General features: G+C 46.5%; 1 protein-coding gene, 1 long non-coding RNA gene and 1 other non-coding gene across 5 annotated transcripts in view; 2 read left to right on the forward strand and 1 right to left on the reverse strand.

The window, feature by feature from the left end:
- On the forward strand, window positions 1-801 carry LOC116916479. Its single transcript, XR_006642935.1, has 2 exons — window positions 1-102; window positions 178-801. It is a non-coding gene; the product is annotated as an uncharacterized LOC116916479 (transcript).
- Window positions 743-24,311, reverse strand: LOC123469655. The gene is made up of 9 exons (XR_006642936.1): window positions 19,669-24,311; window positions 17,147-19,338; window positions 15,594-17,077; window positions 6,575-10,275; window positions 6,328-6,505; window positions 5,984-6,149; window positions 5,777-5,889; window positions 901-1,728; window positions 743-828 (listed from the first exon to the last, which is right to left on the reverse strand). It is a non-coding gene; the product is annotated as an uncharacterized LOC123469655 (long non-coding RNA).
- LOC116916474 overlaps window positions 10,272-24,433 on the forward strand; it is an 18,747-nt gene continuing 4,585 nt past the window's right edge. The window contains exons 1-2 of one of the 3 annotated variants that reach the window (XM_032921726.2): window positions 10,272-11,040; window positions 11,074-11,853. In XM_032921726.2, coding sequence (XP_032777617.2) covers window positions 10,377-11,040; window positions 11,074-11,853 — 1,444 coding nt within the window. In that variant the 5' untranslated portion in view covers window positions 10,272-10,376. Of the gene's footprint in view, window positions 11,854-17,532; window positions 18,770-24,433 lie in introns of those variants that run through there. The other 2 variants (XM_032921725.2, XM_045168794.1) reach the window with 2 other exon arrangements.

Raw genomic sequence — 24,433 nt, forward strand, 5'->3', positions numbered from 1 at the left:
CTGGCCTAATTCGAACGATATAAAATGAGGACCGGAATCTCAATCTGGGCACTTGTTCCCCGCATCTTCTGTCGATTGCAAACATTCAACATGAAATTCTTGGTGAGTATTTTTTTGTTGGTTTTCTCTTTTAAATTGTGCTCAAAGCTAAAATACTGCATTATTTACAATGAAAAGATTTTGAGCGTCTTCTTGGCCTGCGCCTCGGCCCAGTACGCCCCGTACAGCCAATGGTCGCCGTACAATCCCCAGTTTGTGAATGACTTGTACTCGAAGAGCGTCGATTTGAACAAGGACGGCCAACCTGACGTCCCAGTCTACTCCGCTGCTCCCGCATTCCTGCCCAGCAGCTACTACCCTTACGCGGATTTGGCTTCTCGCACTGGATACCCTGCATATCCTTACGGCGCTCCCTTCACCTACCCGTTCGTCCAGGCCACCGCTTCCGTTGCCGCCAAGAGCACTCGCACTAAGCGCCAAGTGACTGTTCTTCCCCACAAACCATCGGAATTTCTCAACGATTTCGTGTACAGCAGCGTCGATTTGAACCAAGACGGACAGCCCGATAACGCCGTATTCAAACGCACCGTTGTCCCCTACACTGGCGCCCGATTCACTCATCCGTTCTACCCTGGATTCTACCCGCACGCCTACCCGTTCAACAACAGATTCTTTGCCTAAGCGTGTCACCAACAGTCCACAGAAACCAGCATCCGAATGAAGCGTTTTTATCTCGTTTTTCTCCAATCGATTACTTTGCTGTTGTAATTCTTCTTCTCGCGAATACAAATTGTGATTGCATGTCTGTCGATTCACACTTGTCAAGGCCTAATTAGATTACATTTAAAAAAAAACGCAGCGACGCGTGGATGAATGCCGTGCTAATTGAATCGTTCTTACCGTGTCATGTTGTGCTCGATTATGCCTTCGTGCAGGGTGTTGAACGAAAATTGGATCAACTCCAGCGGAGACCGCCTGCTGGACAACGGGCTGAACACATCCGTTGGCAAATGCAACATCTTTTGGTGATGGTCGTGGTTTCCATTGGCTTTCGATGTTTTTGTATTACCGATGTTTTTGTATTACCGATGTTTTGTATTGCCGATGTTTTAGCAAAGCAATTTCAGAGTTTACTCGTAGAATTTCCTCATCCTGTTCTACCGCTAGATGTGTTAGTCTCTGTCAAGTGAGAGCAAAAGTGAGCCAAAATAAAGGGTATCAGTAAACAATTCGCCCCAAAGCAATTGTGTCCTTTCGGATACACGAGAACTTGAACACCAACAAATAGTTCACTGCACGTCGTAATACAGAAAAAGACTCTCGATGTCAGCTGACGCAGATGCTTGACGTGTTTTGTTGGCAATTACAACATTCATTAGTCATCTGATGCCGAGTACTCTGTCACTACTTTTCGAGCATCACGAACAATAGCGGACGTCTTGTATGGTGCGTCATCATCGCCGTCTGTTTTGGCTGGCAGCATATCGTGAAGAGCGTAGAGGAGCCCTATGTGAAGAGAGATGGACACTATCAAAATCAACGAACTCTAGGATTCATCACGCGTCTTGATATAAATAGAAGAGTGAATTCTGAAGCTATTAAACCCGGTAGCAGTCTCCAATGCGATCCGCAGGTTGGGCCAGAAGATGATCGTCGACTGGTGGGGCCAATTTACTTGAATCCTGCTAGTTGCTGTTCTCCTCGAAGCCCCACCAATCTGCTAGTAGTCTATATACAAATATGCATGTAGAAAAATCGCGCACCTCCAGTCAAAAGAATTGCAGCTTTGCTTCGTCTTTCTATAGTTGTGTACATACATATAATTGGACACGGTTGGCTGTGTATATGTATATACCTTCAGATAAATAAACGCCGTTGGTTCTATACTAGAAACAAAAAGGGAATCGGTATATTGTTTCGCTCTTACAGCAGCTTCGGCTTATTGAAGTTTTTTTTTTGTCTTCTTCCGAAGAAGAAGACTTTGTTTGTATGGCCTTTGCTGCTGCGAGCGCTCCTGTTTCAGTCCTGTCTACGTCTATAGTTTTTCAACTGCCCTGCTGCGCGCTGCGTGATGCTCTTGCTGGCCCATAAACATTCAAACGAGTGATGCCAGACTTGTTGTGACTCGTCCCGTTCTTCTTCTCCGGCCTTTTGTGTCCTTCTTTCTGTTATGGCAGTAGCACAGATGCATCACCAGCCTTTCGCCATTTCACTTCTTCTTGGCTGAATTTTTTGCATTCGCAAGCAAGACTGCGCATATTGATGCGCCTACTATACAGCCAGCCGCATGGCGTACCTGTGTGTTATTAGGACGAGCCATTAGAATTCCTTCACAAGACCCCGCACAGATGGCACGAAATCGTCGACCTATTGTTTTCGTCCCCCATTACAGTTCTCTTTGCTCTTTGGATAAACAGCAGCTCTCTGTCTCGGGCTGGGTGTATAAGAGATAAACTATGTGCGCGTATAAGAGATAAACTATGAGGCTAGAGGCTCGATAAGAAAACGACAAGGAATAAGGTACGAAGATTGAGCCACGAATTCGGCTGGCGTCCAGGTCTTGTTTGGAACAAGGTAGAAACGTGGCTGCAAGCCGCGCTTTTCCAATGCCATACGTTCTGCGTGCCGATGCAACGTGCTGATATTGGGATGAACGAGCTTTAGCAGCGCACTAGTCAGTCAGTTCTCCCGCCACCACCACCGCAGTAGTAATCCTCCAGACTTGAACAGCTTCTGACCTATTTGGTTTTTGCTGCTTATTTGGCCCAATTTTTTCCATTGCATTGGGGCTTTGACATTTGTGCGTTACCACACGATTTGTGTGCGTCTGTGTGTGTGCGTCTGTGTGAAATTGTCAGTTGAATACAATGGAACCGATCGAAGATGCTCAAACGACTGTAACAGTGGCAGAGGACAAGGCTGTGGCCGAGATCGACACGAACGTTGTTGTTGATGTTGTTGTTGCAGCAGCAGCTTCTGTTGATCCTGTGACGACGACGACGGGACACCAACACCCACGACGTCGACAGTCGTCCATCAACGGTGGCGTTTCGTCTACAGCCACCAGCGGCGCGGGAGGCAAGCGTCTCTCGACAAGATCGACGACAGCGTCTGTTACATCGGCCGGATCGGTAATGCGCCGCTCTTCGTCATCTTCGCAGCAAAAGCCAAATCGGAAGAAAAATGCGGCCAACAGGAGCGCCTCAACTGCTGAAATTGGCGACATTTCCGCCAGAGTTCAACTGAGGAATAAGCTGCTAGAGCAGGGACGAAGGCGCTCATCTGGACACCGATCGCAGTCGGAAATCAATGAGCAACGGCAAAAGAAGAAAACAGGCAACCCGTTGGCAGCCACTGTTACTCTCTCCAAACAGTAAGGCTGTCTGTAATAGTTTATAATTATTAACAACTTTCTTCAACTAAAGAATATACTGTACAAGGGGATATAACGAAAATGAAATGGTTGTCCCAACGTTTTACGAACCGCGGTCGTAGCCATAATAATGTTGACATCATCTTAACGACAGTTGCCGAATCCAAGCCTTGCAGCAAAATTGGATAAAGACTTGATCGAACTGGGTATTGAGATCCCAAACCAGGATACAGGACAAATCCATTAATTCATTCATCCAGAACTTTTGGCATGTCCTTCCATCACGATATGATGTACCATTCGACATTATTTGTCATGTCCGGTACTATAACTAGCTAATCGTCGGAAGCGAGGAATGGATGGTCAGATACATTGGCTACGGGTGGAAGAAAAAAAAGATGATAATACCGTGTGACATAACTGCAATTTCTTTCTCTTTTTCTTTTTCCGTTTGTTGCGAATGGCAAATGATGCATTATGACAAAATTCGATGAAGCGTATAACGAACAGCCTATGACTTGGCTTTCGGCTAGCAGCTCAACCAAGTTGTAGTCCGTATCAGGAACAAAAGATACGTCATAGATCGTCAATGACATGATCCCCATTGGGCCTGTGGGGGAAAATCCACCAATGGTGTGCATGGCGAATTCATAAAAAGTTGTTGCACGTCCAGCCTCTGCTCGCAGTTGCAGAGAATATCAAACAATTCCCACATAGTTGCAAATCTTTGTCGCAAGGGCAGGTAGTTATTGGTCCTGTGCCATTTTCTTCCTGAGAAAGTCGAGTGTTTCATATGTCTATCGAATTCATTCCGGGCTGAAAAATCATTCTCCAAGTCACTTGTAGATTAACTGCTAATGAATTCAATTTGCAACAGTTACGAAGAAGAAGGAGGGGCCGAATCGGAGGAAGACGACGAACGCAAGAGGCGGCTGACGTTCATTTTTGGGATTGTCGGGGCTACTCTGTTCGTCTTGGCCGTCTTGATGGTTGGCATCGGACTTAAAATGAGCTCCAACGCAGGCAATGGCAGTAAGTACCACATCACTTCAAAATAATTCATTTACATTACCATAGCAAAAACATGTTGCGGAATTTGGATTTATGAAAAAATGAAAAGAGAAAGAATTAGATAGACGTCTAGGACAGGCGTTTTCGTGAAAAATCGAGCGGTCGCAAACGGGTTCAAAGGGAAGAATCTAGGGGTTGGCAGAGAAGTAGGGTTGCTCCACTCATCGACTGGTATTGAAAATCCATTTCTACAAGGATCCCCTACATCGAGCACAGTAGACACTTGCGTTTTGATAAGGAAAAGGGACTGAAATGACACCCTATTTTCAGTCACGTTTTGCTGCATTGTCTTTGAGAGACCCATCAAGTGAATCATCTGCAAATCAGCGCCAACTTTATACTCTATATGATCATGGCGCAAGTATAGTTAAGTCTAGAGGTTCGACCGAAGGTGATGTAGAAACGGATATCCCCCGTTTCTCCTTGATACGAACGAGCGAGGAAAAGAGCACGAAAAAAGCAAAGATGAAAAAACACGATGCTTTCAGTCATTTTCTCAATTGATTTAGAGTCCAAAAGAGAAGCATCACTCATTCACTGGACGCTTGCCAGTTTGGAGCGAGCTCAAAAGCGAACCCAAGTTGGACACACTCACAAAAAAACGACAGGGTTTGGGTGGGCATGAAAGGACGAAGGTCTATTCGGAATTGAAGCCGAAAAAACATGGTAAAATTCATTTGACAATAGGGCCATCAAGCGAATAGCTGAATTACAGACTTGTAATAGAATCGATATACAAATGACCTAAACGCATTCGAACGCGAGCCATCACAGGACAGAGCCAATTCTTTCTTTTCCTACAGTAGATGTAGAACGGAAAAGGTGATCTCTTTGTCTGATGGCTGCAGCAACCAACTCTTCCGAGTTCAAAGGCTAAAGCTATTTAGCATGCCAAGTCTCACGCATAAATATCAGCTGGGTTAATATTGCCATCGAGAATATGACACCAAAACCACGATTTGGCCAACGCCCATACACATTTGAATACATCAATAAAATAACAAGCGTCATCTTGTTCATGGCGTGAATAGAACGTGAAACTTCGCTGCCGCATAACCACGGATAAATTGTGGAATTCTTTTTCTTTTTTGTGAGGTAGGAAAGGAGCTCTCCAAATGCATAACGTCACTGTTCTTTTACCTTGAAATTCACGCTGGTGTATCGATTTGCTTCTTTGATTTGCATTTCTCCCTTCAACTAAAAAAGCCTACGTTCAATCAATATATGTGACCAATCGTCGTGCTAAAATCTGTTGATGAGCTCGTTGCAACATTTTAAAAATTCAACTTAAATGTTGGCACAGACGTGAAGAAATTCGCAATAGTCACTTACACAATAGCACGATTCATCTCCATTTAAGCCGCCAAAGTCTCGCACTGGCGCCACCGCCGCTCACCTTTTGTTTATGGCCTGCAAATTGCCACACGGTGTTACACCAACCATTGCTGAAATCAACACAAATGTAAAAAAGAACAAAAAAATGTTTGGCCGACAAACGAGAGACAAAGGCAAAATAGTAAACCAAAAAACTGTAATTACCTGGATATTGTTGTCTGGATTTCTGGGAAGAACATCTTGAAACAGTTAAAGTTACGTCAATGTAAACCATCGCGGTGATGTAACGAAATTGTTCCACTTGGCTTCTTGCTGCGCGCACAATTGTGTGTCGGCCTGTCGGCAGATATTCACCAACTAAACGAGCAAACTTGAAACGGAAAGGGGGGCGTTAAACAAGAAAGAAAGGTGAGGGAACGAAAACAAAATGACCCCAAGCAAAAGGAAAAATTAGAAAGGAAAATGATGACGGATTATTTAACAAGCTGGTAAGCGACCCACGTTGCCATTGAAACAGAAACAAGGCCACGTCAAAGAATTCGAGTTACCTTCTGACGTCACATGTAGTTAACGCTTCAGGGTAACCCATCAGACGTAATTGTTCATGTGTTTCTGGAAATATCCACAAAGACGGGCATAAAAATGACAAACTGCTTCAACTCATTGGTTCAGCTGTGCCAACAGTTGGTCGGAATGACTGATACATGACGACGTTGTCCATTGGCCCTAGAATAACAAAGTTGCGTTATTATTTTTCTTTGTTATGATGTACGCGTCTATAGGTCGTATACCGACCTATTGATTACGGTCGTGCCTGTGTTTTTCCTTTGGCATGTATACTCCATCTAATCAAATCTACGCTGTATAGATATACGCGGTAGTGCTGTAGGTAGCCTATATATTAGGTCCCAGTATACCAGTTTGGTATTGCCTGAAACAGGATTTCATCGACATGATTTCATTCGCCCTAATAGATTCACTTATTGTGCGTTGCTTGGATACCTTTCACGTAGATGTACTATACACTGTAAGTATAATATATGGCGGATTCTCAAGCTAGTCTTGTTACTTACGATGTCCTTTAGCTTCTATACTCTGTCTATGCTATATCCTCTCAGATAGTGCGGCTTGATTTATTTCGTTGAAACTAATGTGCTACAACAAGACATAGTGGACTATGCTTGTTGATATCCATTGATCCACACATTGAATCTACTGGTCAGCATATGCTACTCTCAGTTTTCTTACAAGCTCAAATCAAATTTCGTATAATAAGGATTGACTTTGAAAATTTTAGCGACGGCACGCCTTCTGGCCATACGTCGTTGGGAAAGAAAAAGTATATTAAATACTTATTGGCCAAATGCATCTCACAGACTGTCTTGGTTAAAGGACTGAAATTAATGTTTGCATAGGCAATATATGCAAGACTTGATGGATTCTTATTGAATTTGTCGATCAATCGTTTCATTTTGTGTTGTATACATGAAATCGTTTAGGCTGCCGGTAAACAAAACGTTTCAAGCTAATAGACCTCGATGAGTGGAAATGGAATGGCTCCTATTTTTCTTTGTGTTTTTCGTCTCGGTTCGCCTCGGTTCGTCTCTTCTTTGTTCGGCCGAACAAAAAAATCAATATGCATAAGAACGTCATATCTTTTCTTTTCTCTCTGCGCGTCTCCTCTCGACTTGTCCTTTATTCGGTTATTGGCCGAAAGGAAACAAATAAGGTTCCATTATGGATTCAGCAGTTTGCATTTTACACATTCTCAGCTGCGTCACATGTTGCCCAATACTATGCACGACACATCCGTTCGTTTTTAATCAAAAAGTCTAATAAGCACTTGAACAATGTTTCGTTATTGAGACATTGTTCCTTCTTTTGTACTGAAAGGTTACACAGTTATATAAGCCGCGGTTCTTTTCCACTCTCTTTTTCTTGTGTCCTTTTTGTCTCGTCTATCGCCTCCATCGAGGTGGTTCTTTCACCACAAGATTTGTAAAACTTTGCCCCAATACGTAGCAGAAACAGTGACCTAAACGAGCAACGAACCGACAAAATGTCCGATCTATGCTGCTAGAAGTCGATCGCATTTTCGCTCGGCACAGCCATCACATTTCTCGTTGACGAGCGCTGCGTCGATGCTGAGCTTCGTCCTGGTCACGTTTCAACCTGTTGTCAATATCGCAATAACACAAATGATCGTTGGACAATAGGTGACGCAACGAACACGTGTACACTTTGCACATCGAATAGTTTGGGGATTTACATGATGTTGTGCATTTGTTGTTCAAACTGGTAGCATCAGGCGCGCCATCACTCGGCATCGAATGATATTCTTTCCCCATATTGTCTTGACGAGGCGCCTTCGTGTTATGTTGTGTCAGACGGGACGCAAACACAATGGGTTATATGACACAATAAAATGGCGTAGTTTGTTCAGGATGTGGCGGCTGGTTTCTGAACGTAGACACATCGGAAAGCCAAACATCAGTGAGTAGATGTAGAGGAATCGTCAAACAACAACTCTCGTATCGTACATGGGCTTGCCCATAAAATTCTTTATACCAAACGGGCATAAAGATGTTGTTGTTGAGCTGCGCTGTACGCGGGAATAAAGATCAAATGAAGGAACGACAGATGAAGTGAAAGTATACATGTAGACACGCATAAGGATGTTGTTGTTGTATTGCATTATGCAGCGCAGGGCAGGACCGGAAGGAAGACGAATATCAATGATGGCAGTCGCGACGTTGCTGTTACAACAAACATGGAGATATTGGCGCTTGTGTGTATCCACATTTTCCGTTTGCGTGCCATAAATGTCGCGTCGGCAGCCTCGCGTGCCTCCTAGGCGAATTGTGACGCAATATTTCGCGTGTCTTTGCATTCAATGTTTAGGACGTGTATGATCGACACTCGATTATAAACATGCACCAAGCGACTGTCGACCAACGCCAAACGAATCGCCTTCCTTTCGGCCGCCTATAAAACAACCCCGCGCAGACTGCGAAACGCAAAAATTATTCACGCACATGAGGCAATTTGTATTCACCGCAGAATTGCTGCATGTCATGCATCCTGCCGAGCTATTCGTTTCGGGACATGGCCGTGACACGTATACACCCTGCGCTAAGCTCATGCGCGCGTTTGTACGTACGGCCCAACTGCCCCTTCTTGCTCTTAATGCCTATGGCCTATACTAGATTGGATCTGTACATATAGGTCTTTATGTCCGATATAGAAAATGCTGCATTAACTCATATAGAGGGACGCAAACATTATTAGGTTTTTCTTAGATGGTCCATTGCGATGCTTGCCCTTGCCAGAGAATGAAAACAGACCCCTTCCAACAACAAAAAAAGAGAGAAATAAAAGGCTGGTAGATTGACTTTACCTCGTTTTCTTTTTGTGCAGCCTATATACAGACCTATATACAGAGCCTATATACAGAGCCTATAGACATGAGCGATGCTTCAATACGAAGCGATCCGTCACTGTCACTCTGTCCGTTCGTATAAATCTTTGGCTGACCGTCTGCCTGTTTTGCCTTTGGAATCTTTTCGGTCCATCAGCGTCGTGTATTGGCCCTTTCAGCTTGCAAGATAAACTCCGTCTCCTATCTGACTCCTTCAATTCTCCTTCAATAGAAACGGGAAGAAAAGAGCCGTGTCTGAATTCCCGTCCGCTTTCACTCCATGTGTGTGTGGCATAGACATGCATAAAGAGATAGAAGGCCATGTGGGTGTGATGGACTGCGCCCCAGCTCTTACCCCGAATAAGTGCGCGCTGTGTGTGTGTGTGTGTGTATGCATCGTCTTGTGCGGTGTATGTGTATGTAGTGGCTGCCGATGTATACGCAGTCCACTACAATTGGCACCGACTGGCTGCCAGAAAACGTTTTTTTCTCCCTTCTTCTTCTTCTTCTTCTTCTTCGTTTAGTCTTCTTCTTTCTCTTCTTCTGTTTCGCTCTTTTCTCCGCTTTATCCGTATATCCCCTCCCCAAGTTTCTCCCCATCGGGCGTCGTCGTCGTCGTCGTCTACTATATTTGGTTCTACAACCGACTATGGCAGTCGCGCCTCTGAGACGGTGGTCTTCAGTTTGAAGTCTCGACCGCTGCGCCGACCGGCACCGTGTCGAGGAGCACCGTGCAGACGAAACAACATCATCGTGTTGGAACTACAGGACAGTAGTGGGGTGTCCAGTCTCAGCCGCCGCATTGTTAGACGGTTGACCCCTGCGCTGCTCTCAACTCTTGTCCTTAATTGGTTTTTTCCTGCGTCATCATCATCAGCTGCTCGTGTTCCGTGTCGCTTCATTTAGTGAACAACAATTCAGAGGGGAGGATATTGCGGCATCGCTCTTGATCTCACCGAATGATTTGATTACCTTCTGGCTTCGACACCCCGAAAGATATGCATGTCGAATTGTTAGCGGCTGCAGTGTTCCATTTCGTTGTTTTCTCGTTCCGCTGCTGCGGCCATTGATTGATTGTCTGCACCGAGACGAACAGGAAAAAGACGCGTCATACCAAAACAAAACAACAAAAGAAAAAACAACAACAAAAACACACGCACAGATTACACTTAGTCAACGATGGAAGGCTCGGTGGTAAACGATGCGCAAGTGACGGCCAACGACGCAAAGCTGACGGACGATGACGTCAACCGTCTCCATAAAGAGGAGGCGTCGTCGTCGTCGTCGTCGTTGTCATCGTCGTCGTGTTTGGCTGGCAATAACGAGGTGATACTGAACCACGAAAAACAAGAACCGCAGTCGGCTCCATTTATCGAACAAATCCGACAACTTCCAACGGCTCACGAGGACGAGGAAGTTGGTAATAGCCAACAACCGTCGCTCATTTTTGTCGAGTGCAATCGTCGCCAGTCGATCGACGACGGCCAGCGTTCAACAGTTCAAGTTTTGTCGCTGAACGAACAACAACAGCCACCGCCCGAGATCTTGGTTGCCTATTTGTCCGGCGAGCCGGAAGCCGTGGCTGCCATTGAACTTTTGAGAGAAGCCCAACGGATATGGGATCAACGGAAGCGCACTGTCACACCAGGCGAACGAACGCAGCAGCCAGGCGACATCAACCGTCAACAATCGGCGTCTCCTTTGACGGTCGACGTGGTTGACATCCAGCCGCCGTCGGCCAACAATACGACAGCCACTAGACGCTACAGTCACGAGGATCTGCGAATCGCCTACACCAACATCTCGGCCCAGTTGGTGGCCTCGGAACGGAAGATGATGGACACGTTTAGCGACAGTCATCCGACTGCTGCTGCTGCTGCTGCTGCTGCGCCCTTCAAAGCGACCAAACAGCCAAAGAAGGCCGAATCGCAGCAACATTATCGTCGCAGAGCATCGGCCCAGGCCGAGTCGCTGGCTGGCCAAGCTGTGGCTCGCTATCAGCACAAACAGCAGCAGCCGCAGCAGCCGAGCAAGAAGAATTCTATTCCAGGAACCGTTTCAACATCCGGCGGACGCAGTAGCAATCACAAACGAGTGAACGCGACTCCGCGAGGATCTGTAGTCAGCCAACAACACGAATCGGACGGCATCCAGCAGCATCTCCTACGGCCGCGCTCCAGCAGAGGCTCCGTCGACGTAGTCAGTCAAGCCATGACGACGGCCGGAATGGGGGCCATCAGCACTTCGTCGTCGCGTCGCAATTCGTCGCTGACCGATTCGGCCTATTTGAAAGTGATGACCAACGAATCGATGACGTCTACTGGACGACGGCCGTCCAACCAGCGACTGGGAAGCGCGGCAGTCGACGCCGATGTTTTGCTGCCCTTGGGATCGGACGCCGTCAGTTTCCACCGCGAACAGCGTCGTCGGGCGTCGTCCTCCAAAGCTTCTGCCATTTTCCTATTGTCGCCGACGAGCAAAGAAGGAGGCGGCCAACTGGTGCCCGAACCCGAGGATGAAGACGACAACTCGCCAGAAGGTCGGCGACGTCGCCGAACCATTTCCATCATCGCCACCGTCGGCGCCTTTCTCCTCGTCCTCTCCATTTTGATGGTTACCGTCACTCTGCGACTGGCCACACACATCGATGATCTCGGTAAGGCTACGCACCTAAACTCAATCACGTGACGCGCACTGACGCACTGACGCACTGAACCCGAAAGATATTCGAGTTTGCCAGTGCGCTCAGTTGTTCTTAATGTTAATGGCCGCATATTCGTCTCGCGATAACGCGATAACGCGATAACGCGAGGCGGTCAAGTCTTCATTTGAATATCTCGTCCATCATTTCCGTCCTTTTTGCGAGGGGGAGGAAAGAAGAAACGAAAAAGAAAAAAATGCTCGCCACTTTGTTGTTGGCAAGATGTTAGGGCGCCGGAGCCAAGTCGGTCCACTTTGGCGTCAAGTGTTTTGTCCCGATCGCAGTCTATATTATGGCCTATATCGGTCGATCGGATCTATATCCTTTTCCCTCCCTAACCTCACGCCCTGTTTCTCTATTCTTTTTTCGAAAAGACCAGAACGTACTTTAAGAGGATACGACTTTCGTTTGCTCGCTCTCTCTCTGGCGGGTCTTTTTTCTTTTTTGTTTGGCATCAGCAGACATGGAACAGGAGCGGATCTGCCTCTTGCGCTTCTCAGCGAATCCAATCGACCAGCAATTGCCCGTGCGGCCCGCCATTCCTTAAATATAGTCGGCCCTTTTGCCGCTTTTGCTCTTCAACCGGCCAAGTAATCCGTTTTGTCTATACGTTGGCCGGGCTGCAGCAGATGAGAATTTACCGAGTAGCGAAATGCAAGACCCTTCACACAGCCCAGTGTTGTCTAATGTCTATATATGCTCACTTGATTCCTACCCTCGTTTTCTATATTTTCTTTGCTTTCTTTGCTTTCGTTCTTTCGTGCTTTCGTGCTTTCGTGCGTTCTTTTGGCCGCGTCGACTGCATCCGACTTTCGCTCGTTCGCCTTTAATTCAACTAACAAGAATGCGCTCTATGCTTCCTTTTCTGTTTTTCCTCTTTTCCATGTCCATCCGTCTCTTTCGCTCCTCCCTCTCTTTCCGCGTGTGGCCGTCTGCCGCTCTGATGCGGATGTTTAAACACGGCACCATGTACGTACATGCACCGGCCAAGCGAAACATCATTTCCTAAAGATGAAAAAAAAAAAAAACCCAAATAAAATGGACAGAGTACCGGAATAGAAGGCACTAGTGAAAACAAAACGATCCATTTGACCCTTTTGGCCAGTTCTCTCAACAATTTTTCCTCGTAAAGCGATTGCCCTATCCGATACGCGTAATTTCTATCGCAAACATCGGATGGAACAACCAAATATTTGACTTGACTTTCAAGGAATCGATGATGAATCAGGTTGAGCTCGGCAGCGTCATCGATGCGACTAGTTTAATTGCGGCTGCCGAGCGTGTGCTGAAAGTGGGCGATAACAGCACAATGTAACATAAAGAGGAGCCATCGTTACATATAGAGCAGCCTACATTGATAGTTTCCCTGTAAGAAGAACGAATGCCAAATGGATGGCGATATCAATGTGGAACGACTTGGCAACGCCAAACGAAGCGCCATAAATCGGATGAGCGATGAGCGAACGAGAAAGAGACGAGGGCTGACAGGTGATTTCGATCGGCTCCACCAACTCACGTCGTCCCGCGCGAACAAATTCTTTATTCGCGCGTCATTCAGCCCCATCATTTTCTTCGGTCACGATAGACAGCCAAAGAGCATTAGAGCGGACAGAAATGCGAAGACGGCGGGTAGAGCGAAAAAAATGGAAAGGAGTTTGGTAAGAGTATAGAGGGCAAACACGACTCGAATAATCAATACGCCAGTCATCGTTGTGCGGCATTATATTCGGAAAGATATTGCCCACCGATTTAAACTGTCTAAAGCGGGGCAACATCAGCAGATATGTTTATGTGGATATTCGAGTCACGATGACCGTCGATATTGATCGTCTTTTTGTTATTGGCTCGTTTTGGTCAAAGTCGACTCGTTTCTAGTCTATTTCGGTCGGATGGACAATGGCGTGCTCAACTAGCAAGAATTCCCCTGTTGCAGTTCTACGGGCTTTGATTGACGGCCAGCACGAAATATCACATTTCGAGCTGGTTGCAGAAGAAAAGCGCGAATCAACGGCGAAAAAGCGCCAAAAGAGGGAAGAAAAGCTTGAAAGAAAAGCGGATAAATATAAGATGGAGGGGCTTGTGCGATATCGGCCAGACATGCACACGTTTCCACACGGGCAAGAAAGATGTGCACGCTTCTTTTTTTTAAGATTTGTATGCGAGCTACATCCAACGATAAATTGACATCGCAGCATTCTCTATAAGACGCCTCGCTTTATCGCCAGTGTCGGAAGAAGAAAAAGACAAGAAAACGTAATCCTACATGCGCCGATGGTTTCGCATAATCGCCTGCTGTCAAAGCATCAGAACGAGATAAAATAAAACCGAGCAAATCTGATGTATTCGAAGCTATAATACATCGTCTCAGGACCACCAAGTCGATACGATGTCCCCTAAAAGAGAAATGCTAGGCCGAAAAACAGCAAGAAAAAGGTGCAGTTGCATCTAAATGTGTGAGAATAAGATGAACGTCTTTTGAAGTGTCGAGACTTGCCAAAGCATATCGTCTCGTACGGTACGTGTACGTACAAAATATATAGTCGGACGACAAAACGTTCTTTCCAATTGAGAGCCAAATACACAACTTTCATGCCCGTTCAAATGTATTTTTAGAGAAAGAGGGCTGTATATACTTTGAAACTATCCTCGATCTGCACAACCTTGGGGTTCGGATCAGTTTGCTCAACCAATGGATATTTTTTCCCCTTTGTTTAGTTTACTTTTCCGCTTTGAACAAAAAGTTGTGTACCGTGGCGTTTGCAAAAAAGATTGTAAAAATAAAGGATGGATTTTTATAGTTCCCTGATCCACCACATCCTCTGTGTCTCCATCAATAATCTTTAGAAACGTCGCTACGCCTAGCGATGTAATTTACCGTCTGCTGCTTGGAGGCATCTCAATGATAAACGACTGAAATGGAGCCAATCGACGCATCGTGATATAGGATTAGATATGAGACTTTGTAGGCCTTCATATCGATTTGCGCAAAAATGTTTTGAAATAACAGGATCGAATATTCAAAGCTCCTTTCATCGACCGACTTTAAAGCGATCCAACACTCAGTTCAAACCAGTAGTTTGAGCAAGATCAAAGAATTCCGCTCAATGCTTAATTAACCTTTCAGACTCGAAATTGTCTACGCCAAAGCCATTTACATAACGAGAACTGTACAGCTGGATAATGTTATGATAATTAATAAATGTGTCCTTGGTTGGATGTCTTCAATAGACAGTCAAGAAAATCGACAACCAAAGTGCTGCTACATGTCACTTAAAAGTTGGCACCAGCACCAACTGTATGCAAAACGAATCCTCAGCGTCATCTCTTCTGTCTTTGTCGAAGCTTTCACCATCGCCTGCCTCTTCATAACTCGATGTGTCCCACTCTTCATACGCCCCATATTTTCTTCCACAATAGACTTCCATGTCCCATCTCTGTCAGACGCTGGATGCAGCCATTGTGCAATTACACGAAGGGTCTAGGATCTGAAGCGACAACTGCACACCCACGATAATCGATCGAATTTCAACTTGGTTGATATTGCCACTCAGAGTAAGCAAAGATAAAAGAATTAAACTGCGGCATTTGAAATGCAAGTCGCGTAGAGTTGAATCGCACCGCGTTTGCCCGTCTACTCCGCCATCTTGTTATTAGATTTAATGGTCAACGAGACATCACGGTCTATATAGAATTACCTTAGCATTATTAGTCAGCATGCAGCCTAATAATGGATAGGATCCAGGTTCGAGTTTCAGTGCCACTGCGAAGCCCAGCTCACTTTCAATGCCAATCCACGATATATGCAGAGAGGACAGATTCGGGCTCGACTCTGGTTCCTTCCTTTTGATGTCGATGTTGATGTCGACGTCGTCGTCTTCGGTGGCCACGCTCGGGTCGTTTGCCAAAGTCAAGTTTAGAAATGAAACGCTGGTTTAATGTCACATGTCCCAAAAATAATGAGCATTAAGAGCATATACTTGATTTGATCAGCGATGACGTTGACTTGATCTCAAAACAAACAGCGCACGTCTCCCTAACGCGCGTATCAACAACAATCATGGCAGCTGAGCCGTGGCAAATAAGACATGCTGCATAAACAGCAGCTTGCGAAAGAGAAACCAAGTAAGAAATCTGCATCGTTAGCTGTCAAGTAGACTGTGCGTGAGAGACATAATGCAATGGATGCAGCCATCCTTGATACGCACCAGGCCCTTTCCACATGGGCCCTGCTGTACATGTCACACATTCCCATACGAGATACAAAGACTCGACACTCTCAGCCGAGCATCAGTCCCGTTCCCAGCAGCACTTACATTTCACACATCGAACCGGGGGACACGTAGGCGCAGCGGACACACACTCTGCCGTGTAGTTTATACAGTGTGTGTGTGTGAAAGTATAGTTTTGCCCAAGACGTCGATGTCTGTGATGCTGCTGCGTCACGCACACACTGTCAAGGCGCTAGAGGGCAAAAGAAAAAGAAGAAGATAGCAAGGAAAGGGCAGGATTCAAAGAAAAGGAGAAAAGAGGGCAGAGAGAGAAGGAGAGAGAGAGGAAACATCAGCAGAGTGGTGATAGCGTGTGGTGGTGGTTGGCCAGGTGAGCTCTGTCGTTGTAGTAGAGTTTTCAGTCGTTGTAGCAGACTCGTAGACGGTGGTCGTGTCGTTGTCCTTTCTCCAATGGCCGACTCCATTTGAACATTGGTCTCCTATCTTCTATTCATTCGCATAGCGTAGAACGTGCTCAATCACCGCACCATCTCCAAGTCTTCAGTTTTTTTTTTTCGTGTGCTGTGTCTCGAGTAGTTCTTCCTATATTGTCATCCATCGTTCGTCAGAAGACGGAGACACGGGGTCTAGATGAAAGTGATGCGCATCTTCGAGTCCATCGTCCGATAATCCAACAGCGTCGTCTACTCGGTCGATTTATTGACGCACACCTGGTGTCGGGGCTTCCAAGTCCATGCTCGATAATTGGTTTTCCTTTGCCCCATCTGGTTGGAACTGACCCATGTCTATTTTATTCGGAACTTGTGCTCACTAGACCATCGCGCAGCAACAGTTGCAGTTGTCATTTCTTTCATCAACTGCTGACGGGGGCTAAAGAGTCGCCCCCCCGAAAGGGGCGAGTCTATCAGGTCCGACATTTTGGACAAAGACTCGATGATCAAGGAGTAGACCTTGGCGAAAGTGAAAAGAAATGAGTGGCTCACAATTGCTAGTGTCATGTTAATAAATGTCGAAATTACCGTTAGGCTGCACGTTGTGATAGGAAAGATAAGAATCGCCTGCGACTTGGGAAGAGTTTGCGAACGAGGCGGACGACGCAAGCGCGCCGCCGAGAAATCAATGGCCGCGACTGTTGATTGGATCGGGCCGGTAGAATAAATTCTTCTGCTATGTGCGAACGGCCATCACCTTTCTCCTAATGAGTTACCGACGAACACGCCAATAATGCAACACTATTGACTGCCCCAGAATAAAAGGCCAGACTTAATAAATCTGAAAACAGACAGACGAAAATGAACGTTTAAAAGACAAAAAAACAAAAACAAAAAGGGAGCAGGTAAACTCGGATGGATGAGGCCTTAAAGTAGAGCCTCAATCGATGAATTTTGTGTGAAAATTATCGGAAATGACGAATGAAACAGAGCGGAAGAAGGAACTGGTGGGAGAGCCGAGGTTGAGCTACGGGGCAAGCGGAGCATCCGCCACATCCATAGCCACAAGAGCATCCGGTGCGGAACTCATCCGCCAACTCTCCTACCACAAATTGAATCATTATTATCAGTCGGATGAGACGCTCCACCAGTTTTCCGGCACCGCCGCGGGGGGCAAACGCAAATCAGGTAACAACCCATCGGCCACGTCGTCGTCCATCGTCAAACGCTTTTCAGACAATCAATACGACTACCAATATCAAAAGCATCGACAAGCATCAACTGCCACTGCCACCGCAGCAACACGTCCGCGTCTACTCCGCCAGTCGACGACGCATTCAGAATCGGTGGCCGGAACGTCATCCGCCGCTGGTGGACACTGCAATCGTCGACGCCTGCTGGCCGACACCAGAGAGCAACGCAGTTGGCGTTCGTGCGACGCCAGTCATCAGGATGCGCCGCCCGTCGCAACTCATCTGCTAGGCGGCTCGGGTGGAGTCCGCGCTCGCCACGACTCGGTTGCCAAAAGTGATGACATGACGCCGTTCCTCGATTTGTCTTTGTCCTCTAGTTCCATGCATCGACAATCGGTTACGCCGAAACCGTCGCCGGTCGGCAGCCATCAGGGCCGGCTGGACAGACATCAGGCGAAAGCGGATGAACGCGACGATGACGAGCAGCTGCGGAAAGTCGAGCAAGTGCTCGACGAGCGAGTGCGATACACGAAACGGCCGGCAGAAGGTGCCAACGGGCTGGACGAGGATTGCGTCGTGCTGCCACCTCTAGCCGCAATCGGCACGCGTTTGGTGGTGGCCCGCAAAAACGCCAACCCGGAGCTCGTCGTGTTGTCACCTGAGCCAATGCTGGCCCAGGCTGGACTGCACCAAGCGCCCAAATACGAAGTGGTACTAAGCAACGACGTCCCATTCGCTTCGACAGCCAACAAGAAGAAGAAGAAAGTCCGTCGGTCACGGGCAACAGCTGACGGATCAAAAACTGCGTCAGTCAAAGTAGCCGCATCCGCCATCGCCGCCGTGGCTGTGGTCACAGTTGGGGTGGCCAATAAAACTTCATTCTCGTCTTCGGATGAAAGCAATAATCCGCGCCGCCGTGCGCGCGGCATCGTCATCCTCACCTCCGTCTTCCTCCTTTTCACCTGTCTCTTCATGGTCGGCATTACGTTGCGATTAGCTCCACTCATTGACGACCTCGGTAAGAAACGAAATAAAAATTGAACTTGTTCAGTCGCAGATTGAAGATTTTACCTGTCGTCGTTCAAGTCAACAGCATTGGGTTTTTATTTTAGCATTGACGCAACCAACCAAACTTGTACACGTTACGTCATTGCAATTGATTAAGGCATTTCTTGAAATAATGCTTGTCGGATGAACGTCTCCTGGCTATCATTCGCAAACAGCTGAAAACGGTTTCAATTGAAAATTCGTCTACTTGTCGTCATAGCAACTGTCGGGTCGTTTTATGCAACGCCGAATTGATTTCTTAGCAGACTACAGTTGCCTAGCGTTTGTCAAGACAGGTTCATAGTTTGACGTATTGAATCTATATGCATTGATTAATGTCTAGCAAAATCGACTTCCAGAAAAGGGCCATTCTTCCACACAAAGCGTTTGACAATCATATTGTAAAATTGGATACCCTTTCGAGTTGAATACGTCCAAAAACTAGAACAATGGCCGGTTGAAGATGTAGCTACAGGCTTGTTAACACCGGCGCCAGATCGCTGTATGTCGGATGAACATCCCAAGGTGAATTTGTTTGATCTGGAGCAGAAACAATTGCATCTTGAAACTGCATACTATACTGAATGCTCTTAATCTTTTAAGCTTTGAATGAAAACATTCATTAAACTTTCAAATCGAACGTAAATCCAGCACTCTACAGCGATGCGATTTCTTGTCCATGTAGATTAAACAAGTCAGACTATTAGAGTTCCCGTCCAATGCACAAGCCACGAAAATTCGATAGCAGATCTAGTACTTAATTCCAGTTTACTATGAGAGATTCTACGTGCAGAGAAGACAATTTCAAAGCAATGTGCCGTGTTTCCTTGACATTTCAAGTTTTCACGGTCACAAGAAATGAAACGTTACCTTAATTGAAGGGCGTGTCTCTCTCTCTGTGGACGTGACGATCGATTGAGATCTGAAAATTCAGGGTCGACGTCTGGAAACCTTTGGGAGTTCACTAAATGGCAGGATATTCATCAAGTTAGTGTCTAACAAGTGACTGTGCTGTGAATGTTAGTGCACAGAATATTTAAAGTTGACGGTTGAGTCGTTGCCCCAGTTCTGACTCCCAGCTGTTGCGTGTGCTGCACTACCTAGGACTAATCCATCTGGACAGCTTGTGAGCGGCATTTGTTTTTATGCAACCCGAGGCGTTAAATACTTGGAAACGGCAAAGATTTTTTGTGGTGAACGTCCCCCTTCCTCCATTATTGCTTTATAAAATTAGATACCCCATCCTCCGTGCACTCATTACCTACTCTCCTTTCCTCCGACTAGTTTCGTCTTGCATAACCACCAGAGGCACCTGTGGGAATGGCACCTTTTTGCTGCGATAAACTCTTTAAAAGTTTCATTTTAAAGTTTTACATTTTACAAACAACTACCGGTCTGATTTTCACAATTGGATATACACTCGACCTATAAGAAACTCTTCAAAAAATAGTCTGCGCACTGAGACTAGTGATGGTCCATTAGTTTTCACTAACTTTATATTTGTAACGAGTTATTGCTAGGAGGTAGATAGGGGTAAAGTACACTTGATTCGGCAACAGTTGCCATGACTTCCAGTTCAACTACTTTTCATGTCAGCTCGGTTTCAGCTAATAACTTTTGGGAAAACGTTAGGAACATAAATTGAACTATAGAACATGTCTGTATATAACTCGTTGCTATAGGCAAATTGTTTTTGTTTCCTCAGTAAATAGCGACAGCGAGATCACACGAGTGATTCTTGTCACAGCCTCAGTCATGGAAACACGTCACGACGGTAGTACGCGTGAAAGACTGGAGTGGCACTGATGCAGCCCCGTTTTGACTCGCTAATCATCTGGCATTCTAATAATTCAATCGGGAATTTGTCCCGATGCCAGAGGTGAAGGTCAAAGTACTAAGGCAGCACGAATATCATCAGGGTCATTGCCTATTAATCCAAAATGTTTGTTTGTCGTCTAGTGTGTACAAGTGGCTACGTTCATCTTCAAAAACTGATGTGCAAAAACAAAACCCATTGACCTTTAGTTACTGGCCTCTTTCACGCAAACCAAAGAACCTTGAACGTACACGCCCCAATGTTCTAATTGCGCAATATCGACTTTGAAATGCAGCAGGTGGGCTGGACGGTCGCAGCCACGTTGTCAATGACAGTTGTCAGCTATATATTGGTTCAGATTCAATAAATCCAAATTGATGATTTGAAATTCTGACGTCGATCTTGTCAGGAGAATGCCGATCATGCTCTGAATTCGTGTCTGTGTACACCCTGCACGTCAGTTCTTTGTTCGTCATTTCATCGAAGAAAGGATCGATAAAGGTATTGACGAAAGGATTTTTCCATCATGACGTCGATAAAGAAACAATGCACGCTGCCGAACGCCGAAGTTTAAAAGTCCTACGTACACATCTACCCTCGTTTTTTAATATTTTATTCATACGTCCCTATCATAGACATGGAGAGGCTAGACAAAGAGAGACGAAATCAAAAACAAAACCCAACCGTATAACTGAGCAAAAGTTCAGCGTGACTGCGGTACAAGATCGCGACCGTCACAAAGACAGAACTGGAGAGGGCGACGACTATCTTGTCTGATCCTGTGCCGTGCAGAGGAGAAGAGAAAGAAACTGCGAAAGAGGTCGATACGATTCGCCAACGTCAGAGAGATACACTAGCGCGTACAATTTATGAGGGCCCGGTAACCATGGCAACAACGACTCCCGTCGTCAACTTTTCTCGCTTTCCGACATTCCCTTATTCGCGTCGCAGCTGCAACCCTTTATTGAGATTTTCAAAGGAAACGTGAATCGTTGAATCCACTGATGGCCGTGCAATGAAAATCCACGTCCGATGTACACTCAAACGAACCAAAGTTTCAATGACGTTGTAGGCTGTTGTTGGTGACCTTAATGGAACTCTCGATCTGGTCCGAAAAATATGCCGACAAACATGTTTTTGGCGACGTGTTCAACATCACGTCGTTTTCTTGGATTTGGATGGCCGGTGACTAGTGGACCAAACGCGCATCACGTGGGTCGTCTGTCTAAATTTAAATGTCCCATTACAGCGATCGAGTCTGTTTTTTAAATTGCACTCGTGACAGAATAACTCGGGCGCGAGATGCAGCGTTTAAACCTAATGCAATCCACGTAACTCATCGTCAGATTGGCCGACATTATGCCAGGGTTAGAGAGCACATCCCATACGTGACGGTAACAAGTCAGTCCCGGTCGTGACTCTTGCCGACGTGATCTAATGAACGATTGCTGTCGGCAGTATCGAACGCCGTCCTCGCCATTTTCGTGTGTCAAACCAAAGGGATGAGCAATTCATCGGGGAACAGACAAAAGAAGTGGAGCGAAATGTTTTCTAGTGGCAGCGATCGATTCGATTGGAGACGCTGAATTCGAATCTTGTAGCACGAACCAATGGCAAAATCCTTTCAGTGTTATACCTTTCGAAGAGGAGGGCATCTTGAGCTGCTGCCGATGACAAATGATGGCCAGCGTCGTTGCAATGTTGCAAAGGCTAAAGGCGTCGTGATGATAGCTGATTGTCCCTTGGCCTTTCCATCTGTTATTGTTTCACGTGCTGTCACAAAGTCCATTAGGAACTGCTAAAAGCGACGGATCGATGAGAATCCTTACAATGAGGGCAACACTCGCTCAACTGCCGAGTGCGATCATTAACAACAAAATAGGTAGAACAAAGAAGAGCGTGAGGCCTCCTTCAGTAGATATATGTAAACAAGTTGCCTTCCGAAATTCGTTATTCTGTGCACTATAGCCTAATACATATCATATAGCGCATTTATGATTCAGCACAGAAATATGGGGCGTCTGGATGATGCAGTGCTGACGTATAGACAAAACAACAAGATAGTTTCGTAAGACTCGCTGGGATTCAGCATGTCGGAATGAAATGGTGGCAAATCTGAGGCTCTTCATTCCACACGTTCCACTTTATCCATCCGATTGGTGTCTCGTCCCATGCTTTAGCTGCATCCAGCACAGCTGGTGCATCAGCGGTCAAACAAAAGCGGCTAAAAATGAAAATACAAGACCAACCGGATTCCCCCTCCCGTTATTTTGTTGTTGTTGTTGTTGTTGTGTCTTTATTTGTCTAAAATCACGAATCGCCAACTGCAAGGGCACTCGGCACGCCAGCTGATATTATAAGAATAGAACCTGCGTACGTGTTCCTGCACCCGCCGCATCATGGCTAATACAACGAAGGAAAAGAAGAGGAGAAAACGAAACAAAAAATCCCGATGGGCTGTTGTTGTCTGCACGCGCATCCAGCAGTCACGGCAAGCCACTAGCGGTAAAGAATGAAACGAAACTATCCGTATAGCCATCCGAATAGATGGATACGAAGAATAGATGACTATACGGATAGAGAGAAAGTGGGAGGCTAACAAGACCGCCCTGCTCCTGTACTTTATACTGCTGTGTAGCACACACACACACACACACACACAAACGATAGCATCCTGGTCGTCGTTCGGGACCCCCTCCCTCTCTTTTTTTACAGATGGGACTCGCAGTGGTGAATGTAAGAAAGAGGGCGATATGAGGAGAAGAGGTTTTCAGTTGAGCGGCGGCTTTCCATGAGTGCGCACGCGGATTCTCCTCCTCCTCCTCCTGGTGGACGTCGTCTCTTCCCGTCCTCGGTTTCGTGAATTGCATCGGCCATTTGACTTCCATAGAGTGGACGTTTATCCTTTTGCATTGATGTCCTGCCTCTATTTGATCCGCTCGAGTCCGCCGTCGTCAACGAGCAAAGTCCCCCACCAACGGGCCAATAGACCAACAGATTTGTTCGGTCCATCCGTTGGATCCTCACGGGCACTCGGAACTGGTTTATTGCTTTGCAAGCGAGACGTCATAACGACGTTTTCCGATAGTGGTGCTGCTGCCGAGTCTGGTCGGCCACAAGATTGCTGGACGGTGCGACTGGAGAGTTGTTCCGGTCAAGAGGCGAGGCGTGCAGGTGTCGCTCTCGTTGAAGCCACGGCCTGCGACGCTTCAGCTGCCAATGTGTTGGCGAGATCGTCCAACTCGACGGATCGGCTCCTTATCCAGTCAGTCAAGTGGTTCACGTTGGCTCGTTGCCTGTTCACTTTCATGCAGAACTGGAGCAGCCGTGTCGGCGTTTTATTGGTTCCCCATAGCGGCCGTGATTTGTTGGCCTATCCGAGCGACGCTCACCGTCAGACGCGCTTAATGGTGGCCGCTTGCGTGTCTCTTCGCGTCCTATCGTCCCACTGGTCGCATTTGCCAGTCCGTTTGGCCCTCACTCCGACTCCGCGTGTGGAACTACAGAGCTGCTGCGACGGATGACTCCATCCTCCTATAGTATCGTAGAGACTGAGCTGCCTTTAGGGACTCTCTCTTTCATAGCTCGCACTCTATAGTGTATATGCGTAGATTGTACTGGTGCTGATCAAACGAATAAGAGTGACACAGTGCGCAGAGGAAACCGACTCTAAATGACAAACGGACGACAAGAGTCTGCGACTAGCAACGAGATGAGCGATTTCGCCTCCGATTGCAATCAATGGGGTCGTTACAATGTCCATTACCTGGAACCGGATGGCGAACCGGAGAGGACCAACGGCAGTGGCAGCAGCATCAA

Source organism: Daphnia magna, linkage group LG2 (genome assembly GCF_020631705.1).
Source record: "Daphnia magna isolate NIES linkage group LG2, ASM2063170v1.1, whole genome shotgun sequence".
In the NCBI taxonomy this organism is placed as follows: domain Eukaryota; kingdom Metazoa; phylum Arthropoda; class Branchiopoda; order Diplostraca; family Daphniidae; genus Daphnia; species Daphnia magna.